This window comes from Myxine glutinosa, chromosome 6, assembly GCF_964187855.1.
Source record: "Myxine glutinosa chromosome 6, kmMyxGlut1.1, whole genome shotgun sequence".
NCBI classification, from domain to species: Eukaryota; Metazoa; Chordata; class Myxini; order Myxiniformes; family Myxinidae; genus Myxine; species Myxine glutinosa.
In genome coordinates this window covers 182635307-182658217 of record NC_136266.1, presented here as the reverse complement: position 1 = coordinate 182658217, position 22911 = coordinate 182635307, and the positions used below count along the sequence as shown (strand labels likewise).

General features: G+C 44.8%; 1 protein-coding gene across 6 annotated transcripts in view; it reads left to right on the top strand.

The window, feature by feature from the left end:
- The window catches only part of LOC137429011 (partitioning defective 3 homolog), a 455854-nt gene that overhangs the window by 174466 nt on the left and 258477 nt on the right, over nt 1-22911 (top strand). For all 6 annotated transcript variants that reach the window (XM_068118986.2, XM_068118984.2, XM_068118985.2 and 3 more), the window contains 2 exons: nt 11140-11265; nt 13688-14253. In XM_068118986.2, the coding sequence (XP_067975087.2) occupies nt 11140-11265; nt 13688-14253 (692 nt within the window). The remainder of the gene's footprint in view (nt 1-11139; nt 11266-13687; nt 14254-22911) is intronic.

Genomic DNA, 22911 nt, shown 5'->3' with positions numbered 1-22911 from the left:
AAAAAACCTATGTGGTGTGAATGGCAATGTTCCTCGCTCAAATGTGAAAAAACGCAATCGCGCGGCAGGAACATCACGTGATCGCTCTGAGCGATCGATTGCAACTCTGTGTCGTGTCGTGGGCGTGGCCAACGTGGCCTCATGCTCCCAGGTGATTGGCTAACTCGAGCTCGAGAGAGAGAGAGCCATAATGCGCTACGTTATGGCAAAAAATATGGATCTCAAGATGAAAGAAAAAAAAACCTATGTGGTGTGAATGGCAATGTTCCTCGCTGAAATGTGAAAAAATGCATTCGCTTTTCGCTCTGAAATACGTGCGAACGCGTAACTGAGTTAATGGCGGCAAGGAACATCACGTGATCGCTCTGAGCGAATCAGCGCGCTGCTCTGCCATTCCGGTCATAATATTTCTCGCTGAAATGCGCTGAGGTGAAAATATGGTAAAAAAAATATTATGAAATAAATTTTTAGGTCGGCCATGTTCTTCCCAGGCTCAATGGCCATGTTTGTGCCAAATATCAAGTATGTGAACCTCTCCATTTAGGAGTCTATCGGTAACATTACACACACACACACGCACGCACGCACACACACACACACACACACACACACACAAACTGTGTTTTATATATATATATATATATATATACGTATATATATATATATATATATATATATATATATATATATATAAATAAATGTGTGTGTGTGTTAAAATTTAAATTGTATTTAGTTTATTTTCATAATTTTTGGAGTTTTTCCTTTTTAATTTCTTGTAATATTTTAATTTTATTTATATAGTAAAAAGTTATTGACGTTTTGGAGGTCATTATATGTTAGTTGTTTTGGTCAAGTTTGTCACTGACTGCCTATGCTGTCAACACTTTATATATATTTAGTGTCAACACTTTATATATTATATATATTTATATAATAAATGTCACTTCACTTTTGCCTTGTACAAGCTAAAAAAAATTTTTTTTGGGTGACAAGTATGTTGATAACTCCGGTGTGTGTTTGTGTGTTTGTCTGTCCACTCACTTATATTTACCTACAGGTCACAATTTTAAACTGATATTCACGAAACTTCAGCAGATGGTAGAGTTGGTGGTCCGACAAAATCATATTTATTTTTGAGGTCAAATGGGCAACATAGGCCAAAGGTCATCCACTTTTTCCAAATTAAAAAAATCCTCAATTTTCATCCAATTGACTTAAAATTTTAATACGATTCGCATGTCAGGTCACTGAGTTAAACCACCATTTATTTGTGAGGGCAAAAGGATGCTCTACTGAGTGCCATTCTACTTTGTTCTAAGTGTCGCTCCCTGAGTGATTTTCCATATTAAATATTATGCAACAAACACTTGGTAGTCATGACGTACACATCGGATTTTTATGTGAAAAAATAAAAAATATTTTTTCACATAAAACGGCTTTTTTGCGCGCAAAAACATTATTTTGCTACTTTCGGAGAAAAAAAATATTTCGCCCTTTTTCGGGAAAAAAAAAAAAAATGCCCTTTTTGGTCGAAAATGTCTGGCAACGCTAAAAAAAATTAGTGAATTTTTCGAAATTTTAAACTGCGATCGAAATTTTTAACTGCGGGCGAAATTTTTAACTGCGATCGATCTCAAAAACAAAACGTTGCGTCCACTTGCGTGCGTTGCGTCCCCAGCGTGTACAGCAGTGAGGCGGTGTACTACAGTGAGAGAGTGTACACAAAGTGTGAACAAGTCTCCTATCAAGATGAGTGCTGCTCTTCGTGACAAGTGGCTGAAGGAATTCAACGCTGGCGGCGATGGGGCCACCTTCAAGTACGTGTCGAGTGACACGGCTTTCTGTCGAGCTTGTGAAAAGACTTTCCGGGCGAAGCAGAAGTCTGAGCTGGCCCAACATGTCTGAGGACACCGCCACAAGAGCAACTTGGCCTTGAAGAAGAAGAGGACGGTCACGCAGGCCACCATGGAGGACTTTGGTGGCGGAAAGAGGCACAAGTGCGACGTCGTGGCTCAGGAGCTGTGCCAGGCCATGCTGGCCGCTGGCATCCCATGGTCGAAATTGGAAAACCCTGCCCTCCGGTCGTTCCTGGAGAAGCACATCACTCTCCAGATCCCCGATGAAAGCTGGATTCGAAAGCACTACCTCGACAAGTGCTACGACGAGGCCTTGGCGGGGATCCGTGCCGACCTCGGACAGCAGCCCATCTGGCTGTCCGTCGACGAGACGACCGATTCGGCAGGTCGATATGTGGCCAACATCATCGCGGGACGCTTGTCCAAGGAGGGGTACTTTCGTCCCCACCTCGTCCAGTGCATGTTTCTGGAGAAGACCAACTCCGGGGAGATCGTGCGCGCAGTCAATGACACGCTGCGCTATCTTTGGCCTGATTTCAAGCCGGAGTGCCTCAAGGTCCTCGTCAGCGACGCCGCGGCCTATATGATCAAGGCCGGCCATGCCCTGAAGGAACTCTTCCCGGACTTGCTGCATGTGACTTGCGTTGCCCACGCGCTCCACCGTGTCTGCGAGACAGTCCGAGAAATGTTCAAGGACGTCAACGACCTGATTGCCACGATGAAGAAGGTGTTCGTCAAAGCCCCGTCGCGTGTTGTCCTTTGGAAGGAGCAGCAGCCCAATCTTTCTCTCCCTCCGGAGCCCATTCTTACTCAGTGGGGGACGTGGATCGACGCCGCAGTGTTTTACGCCGAGCACTTCGAGGCCGTCAAGGACATTGTGAACCAGCTGAACGATGACGATGCGATGGCAATCGGAGTGCCAAGGACCTGTTCGGAAAGGCGGACATCAAGCTCAGTTTGGTCTTCTTAAATGCCCATGTGTCGTTCATCCCGAAGATCCTTAAGCAGCTGGAGGAGGCCGGCATGGAGCTGGCCAAGGCCTTCCAGCTCCTTGATCAGGCCAAGGAGGAACTCGAAAAGATCCGAGGCTGCCGTAAGGAGATCCTGCTCACCAAGTTCAAGGCGGTGCTGCAGCTCAATCCCGACATTGGTGTGCTGAGGACAGTGGCTTTGATCCTGGATGGAGATCAGCAGGGATCTGAGGTTGGTGTGCCGGCTGGAGTCAAGCTTGCCGACATCCCCCTCTTGAGGTACTGCCCCATCGTCAGCGTCGACGTGGAAAGGTCCTTCTCCGTCTACAGAAACGTCCTCACCGACCGCCGACACCGCCTCACCAAGGAGAACATTACCAAGATAATGATTTCAAACACCTACTTTAACCGTTCCTAAAAGGGTCTTGTCAATTTCTTCTAGTCCTCTAATTATCAAACAATGCGGTTGCAATAAAGGTACCTGAACGTCATTTTTTACCTGTTTACTAGCCCAGAGTGCTTAATGTTGTGCAGGAAAAAGCTTACCATTTTTTGTTCTTTTTGTTACTGATTTCTGAAAAACTTGGTAATAATAAAAAATGAATAAAACGGGGGAAAAAAATATTTCGGGGTTTTTTTCACATTAAAAAAAAAAAATCCCGCTTTTCAAAACATAAAAGGCCTATTTTCTTAACATAAAAATCCGTAGTCTAGACTCATGAGTTAGGAAGTCATAAAAGTGGTGGTGTTGGCATTGTTTGAGGATGGGGTAAGTAGTAAGGTACTGCGGGGGGGGGGGGGGGGGATGGGCTGGGAGGGAGATGTAGAGAGGAGTTTGGGTTAGCAGAGCTCATTTTCAGGGCTGAAAATACACAAACATACCGAGTGTTCATGCCCATTCATGAAAAGCAATCAAGTTAAATGGTAATAATGTGAAATGTAATAATTCTCATCAATTGTACTCTACAAATGGCTTTGTTTGGAAACATTACATTTCCATGTATATTGTTGTATGAGTTTAAGTAATATTTCCAAATGGAGCCATGTTGTGCCGTGAAATGGGATGAAAATTATTCTTATTTATTAATTCCGGTATTTAGGGATTTGATTGCCTCACTCAAAGAGCATTGTAGAAACATCTGCATTGGAATAATTTTGAGTCAGAAAAGGTGACGATTGTGAAACGGACAAAAAGCACAGATGCATCTAATTACTTTGGGTCGTGCGTGCCGGCAGGAACTCGTAAATATAGATTGAGTGTGAGGATCACTTGAACGATGCACCTCAGCTTGGGGATTGCCCCCTCGACCTTCACCACATGATCCTGCATTAACCTCTCCACCTGGCGGAGTCTTGCAGCACCCCCACACGATTTTTACCCACAAAATAACATGACCGTGGGTTTGATTTCAGTTATTTAACTTCCAGTGTCGACAGGGGAAGGAGTAAACTGAATTTGAAAAAGCTGAATGCCTCCACTCTGTGTTTGCCTCAAACTCTTGTGTCCCAAACCTGTCCATCCCTGTACCCACCATACCGAGCCATACCCAGCTGCTCCTGGACTCTGTGTCCTTCTCTCCTGACAAGGTGGAGAAGTTTCTGTGAATCCTCGAATATGATTCTGCAACTGGACCAGACGGTATCAGCCCACGGGTCCTAAAATCCTGCTCTGCCGCTCTATCTCACCCTCTCTCTGTTCTCTTCACCCTCTCTTTTGCTCAAGGTAATCTGCCATCAGCTTGGAAATCAGCAAACATTACCGCTTTACACAAAAAAGGTGCAAAAACAGATCCTTGCAACTACAGACCAATTGGTCTTCTCCCAATTATCAGCAAAGTTATGGAATCCATCATTGCTTCGGATATCAAATCTTTCCTCTTCTCCAATGGCTTGATCTCTGATCATCAATTTGGATTCAGACCAGGTCATTCTACTCTGGACATGCTACTTCTGCTGTCTCAACAATGGATGGAGGTCCTCAATGCCAAACAGGAAATTAGAGCTGCCTCCCTTGACATATCACGTGCCTTCGATACGGTCTGGCACCCAGCTCTGCTCACCAAACTCTCCTCCTATGGTATCCATGGAAATCTCCATGCATGGCTTGCGGACTTCCTCTCAGGTCGTAGTCAACGTGTGGCCCTGAATGGGTTTCTCTCATCTCCTCTTCCTGTTCAAGCTGGAGTTCCTCAAGGCAGTGTTCTGGGACCTGTGCTTTTCCTGGTCTTCATCAATGATCTCTCTGACACTTGAAAATCCTCTCTATCTCTTTGCTGATGATGCCACACTCTGCCGCTCCATTCCTCATGTCTCAGATCGGCAGTCTGCAGCCTCCTCACTCTCTGCAGACCTGGACAAAATCACAGACTGGTCAAACAAGTGGAACATGTCTTTCAATCCTGACAAATCTCACACTCTTACTATGTCTCTTTGAAAAGACCGACTGGACAACCCTCCCATCCACTTTCTGAACAATCCTTTCAAAGAAGTTCTGTCACTCAAGCCTTTGGGTCACACTATCTGCCATGATCTTTTCTGGGAAAACCACATTTCAAATCTGGCCTCCAAAGCCAGTCGCGGACTGGGCATCCTCCGTCGTACGAGGTCCTTCCTTGGCACACCTGGGCTCCTTCCCACATACAAGGCTTTCATCTGCAGCTCAATGGAATACTGTTCTCCCCTTTGGCTGGTGCTCCTGCCTCACACCTAGCTCGTCTTCACGATGTTGAAACCAAAGTTTTCAGAATCATTGGAATCTTCTGCGATGAAGCTCACTCTGAGGGCCTTTCACTCACTCACTGCAGGCAGGTGGAAGGTGGTCTTTCTGTCTTCTACCGACTACTATCCTGCCGAGCTCCCCCAGCTCTATCTGTGCTCTGTTCCGCAAATATTCCTATGGGTCGCACAAGATCTGCCAGCAACCCTCTTCTGGTGAAATTGCCAAAATCAAGACTCTCTGCTCACCTTCACTCTTTCTTTCCTCTTTTCTCCTGCCTCTGGAACAAACTCCCTCACTCTCTTCAATCCCACTCCTCCCTCCAGGTTTTTAAAACATCTGTTCACCACCATGTCTTATTTCCCCCGTCCAAAACCTTGATCTCTTCTACCCCCGTTAATTCACCCCAAATCCACTAAAAAAAAAAAAAAAAAAACGACTTTTTTCTTTCCTAGAAGTCCCAGCAGTGTCCATATTATGTTTTATACCTTCCATCATTCCCCCGCCCCCCCCCCCACCCCGGCCTTCCCATGCCTCCTCCCCCCAAGCCCTCTCCCTCCAACGGATCTCCGTTGTCCCTGTTCTCTGCTGTTGTACTTGTGTGCTTCCCACTCCCTTTTTTGTATGTTTTGTGTGTCCGTTCGTTGTTTTTTTTGTGATTGATGTTAGCTTACACCAGCCTCGATCTTACATATATAAATAAATAAAATAAAAAAATTACCCACCATGTTGGTTTGCCAATCACTATAAATGTTTTAGAATCATTCGAATTTCAAGCTGCGTAACACCAGATTCCAAAGGCCATTTTTGGAAAAACTGAAATTGTATCAAATTGCCAATCCAAATACGGACATTGGAATTTTTCTTTTGAATAAGCGGCAGTTCATAAGCTTTTGAATAAGTAAATAAATTAACAAAAAACAAATCTATGATAAAAACAAATGGAGGAGCGAGAGACTGCATTCAGAAGCAGAATGTAACGAGGAAGCGAAGCGTTCTGTTTGTATTGATCCGGGAACATCGTTGACCTTCTTGGTGCTCAAAACAGCAGGAGATAAGTTTGTTACCTGGAGTGGCCATGAAGAAATGACATTTTAAAGTCCTTTTATATATATATATATATATATAAATATATATAAATAAAACGCAATTTTAAAGGGTATGGGGCTTTGTGTCCCAGTAGGCACAAAAGGTATATATACAACTCGTCTTGCGAGAAGTAATGCCACGTTTGACATGGCGTCATTGTCTTTATATTAAACCTTTAATTTAGGGCTCATGGGCAGGCTTCTTGTTGTGTATCATGTATGATGTGGACATTTAGAGATGTTGGTGTACTTGTACCTGTTTTTTTTTTGTTTGTTTTTTTTTTTTTGTATACTGAATCGAGGCTCGTGAAAGAGCTAACATTTACTTCACAAACAAATCAACCAGACAAACAAAATATATAAAAATAGGGAGCGGAAAACAAGATGGGGAGAGAAGGGGAAGCACACAAACACAACATTTGAGAGCAGGGAGATGTGTGGGAGGGAGAGGGCTTGGGGGGAGGAGGCGTGGGAAGGGAGGGGGGGGGGGGGGGAGGGAGAAGTATAAAACACTTGCAAGGATATTCGCTTGCAAGAAACACTTGCAAGAATTGCAAGGATATTCGGGGAAAGTATGTACAGACTAGGATGGCACTCGGTGGAGCACATACCTCCACCAGGTTGAACAGTTTACGTTTTTTCCCCCACTGATAGGCCGGATCTGGATCTGGATCGGAACCAAAATGGAATCGGCTTGTTCTTGTCACATAACCAACTCCTTCACCAAGTTTTGTCATAACTCATCCACAACCTTTTGAAATTTCATGCTATATATCGTTTTTGGTCCCATCTCTCAATGGTGAAGGATCATTTAAAAAATGATCCAATCTGGATCCTTATTTGGATTTTTACCAAAAACTCGATCAATTCTTCCTTGTCCCACACCCAATCTGTCCACAAAGTCTCATCCAAATCTGTCCACAACTTTTTGAGATATCCTGGTATATATCGTTTTTGACCCTTTCTCTCAATGGTGAAGAAATCTCTCAATTTTGGCCCCAGCTCTCAATAGTCACTAAAAATTATAGTATCCGAATCCGGATCTTCAACAGAATCTAATCATTTCGTCCGTGTCACACACCCAACCTCTCCACCAAATTTCGTCCGAATCCGTCCGCAACTTTTTGAGAAGTCCTGTTCACAGACAGACAGACAGACACACAAACAAACAGACAGAGGTGAAAACGTAACCTCCGCCCACCTTCCATGGCGTAGGTAGTGACCACAGTAATTGGGATTTGAACCTGGAAATCTCTAGTTTACTAAAAACTCAACTGGACAATTGCCAAGTGCTGCTTGTTATCCTCACAAATTTTGGAAAAAAAGAAAAGAAAAGGAAGGCTATTGTAATCTGCTGTCTGTGGGGCTGTCCATCTATCTGTCATGCTATCTCCTCCTAAATGGTTGGGCAGAAATTCATCATAATCGGCATATATATGATCACCACATGGCAAGAAAGTTCAAGATCGGTGTCGTTTTTGGCACCACCCCTTGGGATGGGGTCAAAAGGTCAAATAGCGAAAAATTCAATTACGGGCAAATTTTAAAAATTAACCTTTGTATGTGCAATCAACATTTGAGGGACACATGAAATATGTAAGGATTTTTTTGTTTTGACCTCCTGGGTTCATGCTCCAGGGGGTGGGGACCTCGGAACACAGGGGTCAAATCATAAGTTTTTTTTTTTTAACTCCACATTTAATATTGGGTCATTCCTGGTGGAACGTTTTACCATCTTTCGTTTTGGCTTTCGGTGGGAAGCGTGGGATTTGTGATGGCTCGCCATCAACTTTGCTCTAGTTTGTTTGTGTGGAGGGAGGGCTAAAATCTATATCAATATTTTCAAGTGTTTGTGTGTTTGTTTGTGAGTTTGTTTGTGAGTTTGTGTGTTATGCTTTCACAGCCGAACCGTAGCACCTAGGGACCCCAAATTTTGGGTGTAGGTACTTCAGAATCTGGGCAAGGTTTTGAGCTACCACATGTTGACCTTGACGTCCGTTTTGAGGGCACCAAAGGCCGCTATAAAGTGTATATTGGGATGTGGGGTCAAGCAGGGCTGCTGCTGACCCACAGGCAAAAGGTAACCAACATGACTCCAAAAATTCCAAAGCTTTTCAATGTCCAACATGTCCTGAAACCACCACAAGGAAAAGCTCACCCAGCCAGGTAGCACCAGGTATCCTCCACCCCTCTACCTCTGGGCAGTGTTGGGTAGCCCATGCTAATGAGAAAATAAATTGAGTAAAGGAAGTGAAGAGGGGATTATTGGAGAGGTCAAGAAAGTATGGTGATGGAGTTCTGGCATGAGTCGGGAAATAAAGGTATAAAGTTGGAAATGAATAGTTAAGGGAGGAGAGGGAGGGTGGTGCATAGACCATATAGGTGGGGATTGTATCATAAATACCAGTATATGATTCCCATCTTGATCACTTACTACAAAAAGTGCACAGAAAAATACAAAATATTTTTTACAGTAATATAAATACACATTGGTGAAAAGTTTTGAAAGTCACAGAGCGAGCGATATATATATATATATATATATGGAGAGGGGGAGCGAGTTATTGGATGGGGGCAGGGGGTGAGAGGAAATATTAACACCCCAGGTTTTACCACTCTTTGGGTTGGAACACACTCAAGATCTTGTTTTTGCCGTTTCATAAACTCTCAGATGTGGGTCGAGATCGTGAGGCCTTTACAACCACAGCACTTGACATGAGGCAGTAGATCGTTTTGCAGTTTTTTTTTTCTTGCATTTCAGGTTAAAGTAATGTAAGTCCTGGCAAATATTTTAAACTCTTTTATTGCTGCAGCACAAATCTTTCTGTGTGTATAAACAAGGTACGTGTAGGTGGTATTTCTACATTCACATTGTTACAGTAATGATGTCACGGTGTTGCCTACATTAACTTCTCACATCCATTGGACCTTATTTGGGGATGCAAGTTTACAAAATAAAAGCCTTATGTCCTAAATACTTAGTCGCACATCAGGCCTGGCAAGCCGGTTCATGAAAGACTTCGGCCAAAAACTCCCCCTGGCCAAAATCACAAGAATGTAGGAATAATTGTGGCCATTAAAGAATAATAATAATAATAATAATAATAATAATAATACTCCTCTTGTAGTAGGAATTTCAAAAGTTGCCCATCTTTGCAATTATTGACCTTAACCTTGAAATCCTAAGATCGATTTGGGTTTCGCTGTCAATCTAGAATGCGACTGACTTTACGCCAGGCGGCACATCTGTGTACAATTGACTTGTTCTAATACAACGTGAGAAGAGTCTTGAAAATGTGAATTTGTTTTGTTTTTATCTACGCATTTTGTGAAGGGTTGTGGTATTTGTACTTTGCAACACTTGCACGGACGGACTGCATTAGCCAAAGCCGTCGGAATCGGGAACGCGGGGATTGGGAGCAAAGGCGGAAGGTGGAGCGGCTGGGGGCAGGAGCTGCTCGGGTGACATGAGAACCAGGGTTTGTTGAGCATTTCCTGAGGAGTAGCGTCGAATTGCCCCCGGTTACTGATCCCTTCCCCCACCTGCCACCAGGCCCTGTGGGAGTCACAGCTCATTAGTTTTAATTGGCCTAATAAGCATTTGCTGGCCATTTTTTTTTCTGACTTGGCGGGCAAGAGCCATAACTATGGGGATTAGAAGCTGTTTGTCGCTATTAATAATGGTCACTTGTCGGATTACGCGACCAAATGGCCTAGGGTTATTACAATCAGGCATATCGAGGAGAGTGCATGCAGACATTGTCGTTGGGGCCTGGGAATAATCGGTTGCTGACAAAGCCTTATTATGTGCACTGATTTTGGTAAAACTGCAATTGCCTTCTAGGCTCACCTAGGCCGTCCTTGTTCACACTGCGCTCCATTCATTGTGAGTGTATTTGATGGTAGGACACAGCCAGGCCCCAAAACCCAACCTCAAAAGTTCCAGGAAGCCTTTGCGCTCGAATGTGTTCATGTTCGGCTTGTATTTTATTATCATGAGAATCTTGAGCGTTTATTGATTGTAGACATCATGGCAGCCGCATCCATTTCCGCGTTTGCGCGCGACTTGCTCAGCACAGGCCCAACCAAGATTGAAGATTTTCTTCGGTTACCTTGGTTACCTCTGCCTGCTTTTTGACTGAAGGCATTTCACACAGGCCAATTTCGCATAATTGGCATTTCCTTAGCCGCAGGCAGAAAGCGTCGGCGAATGCCTCCGAGATAAGGCCGTTGTACCGGACACATAGACACGAGGGGAGGGATCGAGGAAACATGAACCGATGCCTTGTAACTTTGTCATCATGATGAAGAACATGATGGGCAGTACAGGGCAATTGGCATGATCCCACGAGATAGGTCTAGTGAGTGTTGTTGCGAACTGACAGGCCGCTTGCGATCCGCTTTGCTGGTGTCTGTCTGCCTTTCCAGCTGTTCTTGGTTTTCCCTTTTGCATCTGTATCTTACCTCACAATCTGTTTCTCTCTTTAATGCACTCTCTTATTTCCTAGGATGTTGGGCCTATGCGTGCGACAGGCGGAAGAGGGAGGACGGGCACGGCGGGAAAACCTGCTCCGACCCGGTGACTGCATCGTCGCCATTAATGGATACTACCTAAATGACGTCACTTTTGAACTGTGAGTCGGGGTGTGTTCACGGATGAAAATACCATACCCTCTCCGGCCTACGCTTTGGAACACTGACTCCGGCGCCACACATGAAGGTTCACTTTCCACGGTGAATCGAAGCAGATTAAATAGTTTAACATTTGAATTCCAAATTTTTCTTGTCCCTTTAAGTCCTGACCTTTTAAATAATGAAACTGTGGAAGTTCCTCCCAATCTCTGTAACAGCTGTTCGCCTGTTTGGAATTCCCATCTGAGCACATAGCTTAGGATACCGAGATCCAAGGCTCATGTCCCGTATGCTTTGTTGATTTGGCCTTTATATCTGAATGCCCTTGTCCTATGTAGGATAAATGGGGTGGGAGGGGGCAATATATAATATCTACTAATGAGATACTCACACACGACATTCAAATTGTCAGTTTATATGAATAGTTTGTAAATATATAATTTATATAATTATTTATATGCTTTGTTCTTTATTTTTGTGTATTTTTTTTTTTTTGTATACAAGATCGAGGCTCGTGCAAGAACTAACACTGATCACAAAAAGACAAACTGACACATAAAACATATGATAAAGGGAGCAGGAGAGCAGGGACTTTAGGAGATGTGTGGGGGGGAGGGGGCATGGAAACGAGAGGGGGGGGGGGGGGGTGGAGAGGTAAAAAAAGAAAAAGAAAAAACACGTGCACACTGCTTGGACTTCCAGGAAAGAAGTCGGTATTTCAAAAAAGTGGATCTGGGGTGAATTAACGGGGGTAGAAAAGATCAAGGTTTTGGATGGGGGAAGATAAGAGATGGTGGTGAACAGCCGTTTTAAAGACCTGGAGGGAGGAGTGGGATTGAAGGGAGTGAGGGAGTTTGTTCCAGAGACGGGAGAAAAGGGGAATGAAAGAGTGAAGGTGAATAGAGAGCCGAGATTTCGGCAGTTTGACCATAAGAGGGTTGCTGGCAGATCTTGAGCGACCTGTAGGAATATTTGGGGGATAGAACCCAGAGAGAGGTGGGGGAGCAAGGCCGGAGAGGAGTCGGTAGAAGACAGAAAGACCACCAAACTGCCTGCGGGGATTAAGTGAAATGCCCTCGGAGTCAGCTTCATCGCGGGGGATTCCAATGATTCTGGAAGCTTTGGTTTCAACCACGTGAAGCCGAGCTAGGTGTGAGGCAGGAGCACCAATGTCGTGTGTGTGTGTGTGAACAGAGGGGGGAACAGTATTCCATTAAGCTGCGGATGAAAAATCTTGGTATCTTGGATTATTGTGAGTATCTCGTTCATAGAACGTTTTTTGAACGTCCCACATAAGTCGAAGCTCATCGATTTGCTTTATAAAGTTGTAAAGGTTGTTATCGTTTAATAGCACTGCTTAACGGGTATCGAGTACTAATATTATACTTCCTGAACAAAAATATTCATACACTTCACATCAGGTAATGATTGCATCCCCGGTTAGTGAGGAATATGATAATGACTCGGCCCAGGTTCAACGTTTTGACCATGGAGCGCATGTCATCTTGTACTATGCAGGTAACATGCTCCTGGTGTTGTATGTAATGAAACATATTATCGTCACAGGAATATTGCTGGATAGGGGAATTGGGATTACAGTAACATGTAACCCATGATGTTGTGGTCATGTGCTTTATTCTTTTTTCCGAGCACATAGTTTGCTGTTTCATTTATATAACTAGCAATGTTACCCGCCCTATGGGCGGGGCTTCAATTGGCAGGCCCAAATGAAAAGGCAAAATATCAGAAATTGAAGGCTTTTTTATTTTAAACGATTTATATAAACATCCGTTAAATCATATCACACGCAAATCATCAAAATCCAAACAGTATTTGTAGAATTTCAATAAAAGCCACATCACTGTTCATATCGGTAAATATTATTCCATCGTGTTTGGAAAAATTGGAAAAAAATTGGAAAAACAATCTAGCCCATTTTACTCCCAGGGGTCCCAGGATTACCCACTCAAAATATCGTTGCGATCGGTTCAGCCGTTTTTGCGGTACCTGGGAACAGACGGACGGACAGACGGACAGACAGACAGACATTTGGTGAATTATAGTAAGATTGTGGATGTTTTAAAAAACACGTTTGTACAAACATCATATGAGATTGAAGCAGAGTTATTGCTCATGAATGGAGGACGGTCTGTTCAAAGACCTTCAAGTTTTCAATGCCAGAAACCGGCCACAAAAATGAAATAAAGTTAATCAACAGTTTGATCGACGCTCCACATTAATCATTTATGGAATAATCACAAGTTCACTGAATTTCAGGAACATAATCCTGCAACTCCATTATCAAGCCAATCCGTTTTGCTTGGGCCTCTGCAACTCAGGGTCCGCTGTGCATTGGAATCTAATGAAAGTGAATGAAAACTCTGACTTTGCTTTCGCTTCTGTGTTCCTCTTTTTGTTTCTTAGGGCACAGCATTGGTTCCGTCAAGCTATGCAGTTGTCCATGATGCGTCTTGCTATCGTGCCAGCCGAGCAGCGCTCGCGGTACCGGCATAATGCCGAGGGTGCTTCGCTCATTCCTATGGAGAAACTCGCAGCACAGCACAGGCCATCTCCTGCGACCGACGCCGTTCCGTCCCCCTTGGTCGACAGGGGACCGTTGTACGACGAGTGGAGGCAGCATCAATCGACATTGCAGCTGCGACAACAGAACCCGCGACAGCCCTCGTCGGCATACGACTACGGCGTACCACAATGTCAGCATTACAGGCCCGTCGTGTATCAGGCTTCCTCAGAGGCATGTGCTGGACAGGATGGGAAACATGACCGCAGAATAGTTGAAGTTTCTGAAGGAACTCCCTCGCTGTTTAGCTGCAACGGCCTGGCCTTCGAAGGACCGGCTCACGGTCTGGAGTCTTGTCGTTCTGGAGGGGGGCGACAGACCGGTGCACGGACGGCAGGAGAGGAGTTATTGGGGCTCGTCGCCACAGGATTACGTGTTGGGCGGCAATTCAGGGTGCAGCTGCAGCGAGGTAAGTGGACAGTGGGGGCTGAGCGGTGGGAAAAAGTTAGTCTTTTAATTGAAAGGATACCCTGTGGCTTTTAATGATGGAACCTAAGATGAGTGTCATTCTGTACTTGATTGCCAAGAGAGATGGAAAATACAACTATGATTATCAAACACAGCAATGTGCAGATTTTCAGTTTGGAATAATATCGTGTGATCTATGTACTATATTTTATTGACAATATCTGAAAAATTTGGCCCAGGTTGTACCGCATTTTAGAGACTGCCAACAAGTTTTTTGGAAAGTGCACATCCTTAGGTTTATGTAACTTCTTGCTGGCAGTTTTGAAAATGTCCTACTAGTACGGTCAGGTTGCCATGGCATTGACCTCAAAAAATCCTCCGATCGATCAATCTTTTATGCAATTTATTTGGAGGACTAAATGACCAATCCAAACGTTCAACTATATGATTCCTATACAATCTAACTGCTGGCTTCAACCACAAAAAAGTTGGTCGAAGTCAATGGCTAAGGTCAAAGGTCACACCATTTTTATACAGGGTGTCGGACACCCTGTATTAAAATGCTAGTGGACACTGTGTCGATCAAGAGCGCCTTAAGTGAAACATCGATACATGTCACACATTTCTATGATCCGTTCATGTCATTTCCCCACAGATTGTATGTTGTTGATTGGAGAGCAGTGTTGTGACATAAACACATCAAAGTGGAACCTGCAGCTGTTCTGCCATATCGCAGCAGAAGCCGACATGTCACCACAGACTGGGAAAAGTGCATCGTTTCTCAGACTAAAAAGGATGAAACTGTCATCCTTTTAGGCCATCAAGGAATTGAAAAAGAAAAGCCCAGAAGCCGTTAAAGAACGTTCCAGGTCTGGGGACCCAGATGAATCAAGATGTTGTTGAAAGAGTACAAACCATCAACAGGGAGACCATGATCTTCACTATCCCAGAAAGTGCTGATGTGCTGAATTCACCAACGCAACAAATCTCAAACGGCTTCAACTGATGTTTAAGAGTAATCAGGAACTGCCCGTGCCCTCATCAGAAACGACAGCAAGATCACTTCCTGGAAGAACCGACTCATCTTATCTTGAGGCACAGTGCACCACCGCTGAACAAAATTCTGTTGATCTTTTGTCAGAAAGTCACCCGAAAGTCTACGACCTAACATTGACAAGTGACATCTGTGAGAAAACCCTCAAGGTCGTACAGAATGATTACATCATGAGATGCAGACTGGCAGGGACAAGTGATCTGATAGTCGCAGATGCCAGGTACCACCTACAGTACGATATGTAGAATACGCACGGAGAGGCAAAGTTCGAGCGGAGCCTCATCCGAACGGTCCTGCCGATGTGTGTATGGCAAGACTTGTTGAAGTTCTGACTGAGAAAGACATCCAGACAATGAAACCCGAATCAGAGTAACCCATGGCAACCATCCACACCTCTAGAAAGGCCATGGCTACTCCACCATACACCAACTGTGCGACTGCTAATGTTCCAGCTCAAGAGGTCATACGTGAGAGCTTATATTTACTTGTTTATCCGCATCTTTCTGGGGAAATACCAGAATTTAGTGATTATCACCCTGCTGTAGATGTTCACCCCGACGACAGCACATGAATGCAAGTTCTGAGTATTTGCCAGGGTATTGTTTTTGCTATTTTTAATGGTAGGATTCTCATACCCTTGAAGTATTTTGGTATCAGTGAGACGATTCATCAAGCCACATGATCCAAGATGGGAATGCATTGATTTGTTGCATAATGCTGGCCAATGTATCACATGTGATCAAGTGTCGTGCATTTACATGACATTGGGTGAGGGAGAATTTAGGATCTGTGCAGACAATGGAATTTCTTTAAAACAATTTAGCGGCCGATATGTCAATATCGACCTAACTGAAGACTTGCTCTATGGAAAGCATACATTTCATGCTACACACATGGAGGTTTACCAGCGTACTACAGAGACTGAGTCAACGGCTTCAAATCATGATACCCTACCAATTGGCAATCAAAAGACTCCACACATTCCAAGGAGCTTTCATCAAATCTCAGACGCACCTCCGTGGACTAGACTATCCCATCCTACTTACTTGCAGGGAATGGTAAGACTGATTGTTACAAACAGGATTGTAGGCCTTCAGGAAAAAATGCAAAGGTGAAAGACTTTGTAGTCTTTGTAGACTCTTGTAGTACCCGAAGTATTATAATATAATCTTGTAGTATTCTTTGGCTGGACTTTGTAGTCTCCGAGGGTCGGAGGAGCAACTGGTTCCCATGTGGACCGGAATCCATCGGATTGTCAATGATCCAATGAGCTCGCAGTCGGACCAGCCAACATCCGCCTCATGTGGACGGTCAGCCAAATATGTATCAATACAAACAACAACAACATGCATTTTAAGACAATTTTCCCTGCGAGAGCGACTGTTAGCCTTGCGGTTCCCATGACAATCTTCTCCATTTTGCCCTATTTTCTGCATCTCCCCTTGTTAACCCCCTTGCCCGCATTTCTTCTTCCACCATCTTTAGCCAAGTCTTTCTCGGTCTTCCCCGTCCTCTACTTCCTTCTACATTCATTTCCATCACTCTTCTCAACCAGTCACTTTCATCCTTCCTCAACACATGACCATGACCAAACCTTCCTTCCTCAACACATGACCTTCCTCAACACATGACCATGACCAACACATGACCATGACACATGACCATTTGGTCCACACATGACCAAACCATCTCAACCTGTTTCTCTTCACAGCATCAATCACAGGCTCTATTCCCATCATCTTTCGCAATTCATCATTTGTCTTCCTCTCTCTCAACGATACTCCACACATCCACCGAACCATTCGCATTTCCACCCTTTCCAGCCTTCGTTGCTGCTCTACGTTCATTACCCATGTGTCGCTCCCATAAATCATAACACTTCTCACACATGCAGCACACACCTTTCCCTTCAGCTTCAACGACACTCCCCTCCTCATCAGCACGCCACTCAGTTCCCGAAACTTCTTCCATGCACATCTCACTCGAGCAACTGTTGCCGTGTCTGATCCACCTTCTCCATTCAGCACGTCTCCGAGGTAGCAAAATGTTTTCACACCTTCCAGCTTCACGCCGTCTCCAAGATCCAACTCAACATTTCCTCCATCTGCAGCTCCCTCTGTGCACACCTTGCATTTGAATGTAGCTGCCACACTGGTTAATGACCCTCTCAGACCACTACATTTTTGATGAACCCACTCAGCACACATTGTACATTGAATGGAGTTCACTCCGACACCCTTCCTGCACACAGCACACGGCCACTTCCCATTTCTTTCCACCTCACCACATGCTTTACCACTTGCCATTACATTCGTCTTTCCGATATTCACCTTCAGACCTTTTGTCTCCATACATTCCTTCCACTTATTCATCTTTTCCTTCAGTCCATCCATACTTTCCGCAGTCAACATCAGATCATCTGCACACAACAACTCCCACGGTAAACCCTCCTTTACGTTCTGAGCCAGCACCTCCATCACAGCTACAAATAGTAGTGGACTTCGTACCGACCCCTGATGCACTCCCACCTTCACCTCAAACTCACCACTGTTCCCGTCCTTCGTCCTTCCAGCTGTACGTGCTCTTTTGTAGATTGCCATCACTACTCTGATCAACCATTCCTCCACTCATAACTTCCTCAATGCCCATGTAACTACTTTGCGTGGAACCCTATCGAATGCTTTCTCCAAATCAACAAACCCAAGAAACAACTTCTTCCTCTTCTCCATGTACTTCTCCTGCCAACTGCCTTACAATAAAAAGCGCTTCTGTCAATCCTCTTTCTGGCATAAATCCAAACTGCATTTCGTCAATCTTCACTTTCTTCCTTATCCTCCTCTCCAACACCCTTTCCAATACCTTCATTCCATGCTCCAATAACGTTATCGCTTGATACGAGCCACAGTCCAGAGGGTCACCTTTCCCCTTGTATAGAGGGACGAGGGTACTCAGTTCCCAATCCACTGGAATGCGGCCTTCTTTCACCACCAGATTACAGATCTCTGTCATTCTCTTGACATCCCAACTTCCTGCTGCCTTCAACATATCTCCCACAACTCCCGTCGGCCCTCCCGCTTTTCTACTCTTCATTGCTTTTATCGCTTCCTCAACTTCCTTCTCAGTTATTTTCTCTGCCGGTCCTAAAACTGGGTTACTCTCTATGTTGCCATCCCATTCATTCTCTGCATTCAACAGCATTACCATATATCTCTTCCATCTTCCTTTAATTCCATCTGGGTCCACAACGATTTGTCCCACTTCATCCTTCAAGCAACTCACCCCCATCACATCACACCTCTCTTTCGCTATCTGCTTTGCAATCCTGAATACCACTCTCTGACTCTCTTCTGAATCCAAGCGTTCTCCGAACATTTTCCTACATGCCTCCTGCGCCTTTGCTACCTCTTTCTTTGCAGCCTTCTTGGCTGCCTTATAACTTTCATGCTCTGCTTTTTCTGCCCCCGTACCCTTTGCCTTCTGCCACTCCTTGAACTTCTTCCTCTTCTCGTCAATCCTCTTTCCAATTTCATCATCCCACCACCATGTTTCCAAGTGCCTCGGTGGTCCTTTTGTCCATCCACATACATCACCAACGGCTCCCAACAGACTATCTTTCATTGACATCCAACCACTTTCAAGCTCAACCACATCAGCCCCTACCCTACTCAGCCTCTCTTTTAATGCCTCCCTTACTGTCACCTCTTTCAACCTCCACACCTTCATTCTCGGTTGGTACTTCACCCGCCGAGCTCTCCTCGCACCTTTCACCCTTATGTCGCAGACAACCAAGTGGTGCTGTGAAACAGCCTCCTCCCCCGGGATCACCTTTGTGTCCTGGAGGTGCCCCCTATCTCGCCTACGCACCATCCGGTAGTCAACGGTTGTCGTCGACCCACCGGACGTGTATGTAACAAGCTTATTATCCTCTTTCTGGAACTGAGTATTACAAATCAACAAATCAGCTCCATCAGCAAACTCCAAAATCATTTCACCTTCTCCATTTCTCACACCATATCTGTAACCCCCATGAACTCCCTCAAAACCATCCATACTCCTTCCCACATGTCCATTTAGGTCTCCTCCTACCACAACAACTTCCTCATCTTTCACATTTTCCATCAGCTTCTCTATTGCACACCAGTACTTGTCCTTCTCTTCATCGCTCCGACCAACCTGCGGAGCATATCCCGAGATGACGTTCACCAAGAGCTTTCCAATCATCATTTTCACCATCATCAACCTATCACTCACTCGAGTCACACTCACCACACTGTCTACAAACTCCTCAGAAAACAGGACACCAACGCCATGCATGCCCTCCGGGCACCCTTGCCACTCAAACTTGTATTTCTGTCCCTGCCTACCCTTCACCATTCTCACACCACTTCCCTTCCATCTCGTCTCTTGCACACAACATATGTCCGCTCTTCTTCTGACCAATACTTCCACCACTTCTCCTGATCTCCATGTCACTGTCCCTACATTCCATGTCCCAAACCTCAGAAACCGATCTCCACTTAGCGCATCAGACGTTTCGTCATCATAAATGGAGTGATTTCCACCCTTGCGTCGATCGGGTTCCCCACCTTGAGTTTTGACGAGAGGGAGTGGGGTCACCCACGGGGTACTTCGGGCTGTACCCTGCCCATATGTAGTTGTAATTGTCATGGTTCTCTTTTTGAGGCAATGTTTTTCTGGCCGGGTGCCCTTGCTGACGCCAACCCTTTTAGTCACCTCTTATGACACGCAGGGATACGGTGTACCTATTCTAAACCTGGGTACACACCGGGAATGTATCAAACATGTATCAATGTCTCAGAGAAATGTTTCCTTGGAGAAGATGCAGTACTAACTCTGGACCAGCAATTTTATCTGCAGACCTGAACTGCGGTGTGCAAATGCAGAACAGTGAAAGACTTGTAATCAAGCATGGTGGTCTCCGCAAAGCCCACAACTTGATGAGTCATTTAACAAGCACATACCAGACTCTGGTCTATCTGATGTGTCGGGAGAGAGTGATGTCTTTGGTGAGACAACCACAGACCTGCCATAAAATCGGTCAATTAGATCTCACCTAACGTATGAGGCACTCTTCGGGATTCTCTGCTCAAATGTACTTGAATGGGCTACGCTTATCTCAATATTGTGTTCCAATGGTTGCCATGGGAACAATGGATACTGTTTTTGCATATCAATTATTTATCAGTAGACCATAAGGAGTCATTATGAAAGTGAAAGTCAATCATGCCTAAGCTTTTCAGCTGAAGTCCAGGAAGTCCTTATCATGTGTCACCTCATCAAAGAGGGCACTGAGCTCTTCATCTGAGTCTGGATAGACGAGGTCATCATCACCGCTCTCTTTGCCTCCCGAGTCCCTGCCGGCCATGTCCTCACAGAGCACATCATCCTCCATTCTGTCAAGGCAGTTGGATATGCAGCACTTCAGGAAGGCCCGACTGATGACCACTGACAGCAGCTCCTCCCATACCTTTACAATCCAGGAGCAGATGATTGGGAGGTCGATTATTCTTGCACTTCCTCCCTGCTCCCGTTCAATCATCCACTCCGACCAACAGTGCAGCAGAATGTCTTTGAAAGGCTTGTTGATGGCGGCATCTTTGGGCTGGAGAAGAGGCGTCATGCCGCCCGGGATCATCACTAGGTCGGTGTTGCTACACCGCAACAATGTCTTCATCCGCTCCGTCTTGTGCCCCAGGGAGGCGTCCAGGACGAGCACGCTTCGTCATCGGGAAAGTCTGCCAACGCGCTTGCCCAACACGACGTGAAGCCTTGTTTGAGCTCTTCGTCCATCCAACCCTTTGGATGGATGCACACAATGACGCCCGGTCTTTGATAGTATTTTTTGACGAATCGTCAACGGTTTTCTGAAATGGGATGTGTAGCCTACAATGGCCAAGTACTGAAAACGAAAACGAAGGACGATTATCACTGAGACCTTTTTCCTCAGCCAATTACCTTGACCAAACTTTTTTTTTGAAGCCAGTGGATATATAGTATGAGAAATCAGGTAATTGAACGTTTGAATTGGTTATTTAGTCCTCCAAATAAGTTGCATAAATAGTTTATATATTTTAGAGGATTTTATGAGGTGATTACCATGGCAACGAGATATCTCCACGATGGGACGTTTTCAAAACTTGCCAACAAGCATTTCCATAAACCTAAGGATGTGTACTTTCCAAAAATAATTGATGGCAGTCTCCAACATAACATGCTGTATTCCATGAACTCATTTCTAGGCCACTTTGTGAGATATTGCTAATAGACTTATATAAATGACATGTTCACACGTCATATACATTGCCTTCAGGAAGTATTCACACCCCTTGAATTTTTCACATTTGGTTATTACCTCCGCCACTGAAGGTGGATGGAGGTTATGTTTTCACCCTTGTCTGACTGTCTGTCTGTCTGTTTCTTACTTGCCGGAAAAGATTCCGGCAAGTACAGTCACGTGAAAAAGTAAGTACACCCCATGTAAAGTTTTGACTTTTTCAACATATTTCAACATACAGCTACTTGATCTTCATTTCAACAATATTGATAGATAAAGGTGATATAATATAACAAATATCATGAAACATTTACATTTTGTAGTCCATTGTATAATTTAAATAAACATAAATGCAAATTTCGCATGTGGAAAAAGTAAGTACACGCTTGGCTCTAATAGGTGGTATTGCCCCCTTTGGCAGAAACAACCTCAAGTAGGCGTTTCTTACAACTGTCTACGAGTCTCTGACATCGACTGGGAGAAATTTCTGCCCACTCCTCCATGCAGAATTATTTCAGCTGTGCGATGCTCGAGGGGTTTCTTGCATGCACAGCTCGTTTCAAATCCCCCCACAACATCTCGATGTGATTTAGATCCGGGCTTTGACTTGGTCTTGACTTGGATCCGGGCTTTGAAACCTTCCATTTCTTTCTTTACAGCCATTCCTTGGTGGATTTACTGGTACGTTTAGGGTCATTGTCATGTTGCAAGGTCCACCTTCGGTTAAGCTTCAACTTTCCGACATAGGGCCTCACATCATCCTCAAGCACCCTCTGGTACAATGAAGAATTCATAGTGGATTCTATGATGGTGAGCTGCCCAGGCCCTGATGCAGCAAAGCTGCCCCAAACCATAATATTTCCACCACCATGCTTTACAGTTGGTATCAGGTTCTTGTGGTGAAATGCTGTCTTTGGTTTTCGCCAAACATGTCTTCTGGTACTGTGGCCAAATAGCTCTACCTTTGACTCATCTGTCCAGAGCACATTGTTCCAGAAGTGCTGGTCTTTGCCTCGGTGTTCATTGGCAAACTTTAGTCTTGCCCTGATGTTCTTTCTGGACAGCAAAGGTTTCCTCCTGGCACACCTCCCATGTAGATCAAATTTGTGCAGCCTCTTTCTCATGGTAGACTCGTGTACTTTGACATCAACAGTGGCAAGAGCTACCTGTAGGTCCCGTGATGACATTCTGGGGTTCTTAGAGACTTCTTTCAGCATCTTGCGGTCTGCTCTCGGGCTGAACCTGCTGGGGTGGCCTGGCCTGAACAAGTTGGCAGTTGTTTGGAATCTTCTCCACTTGAAGATGATCTT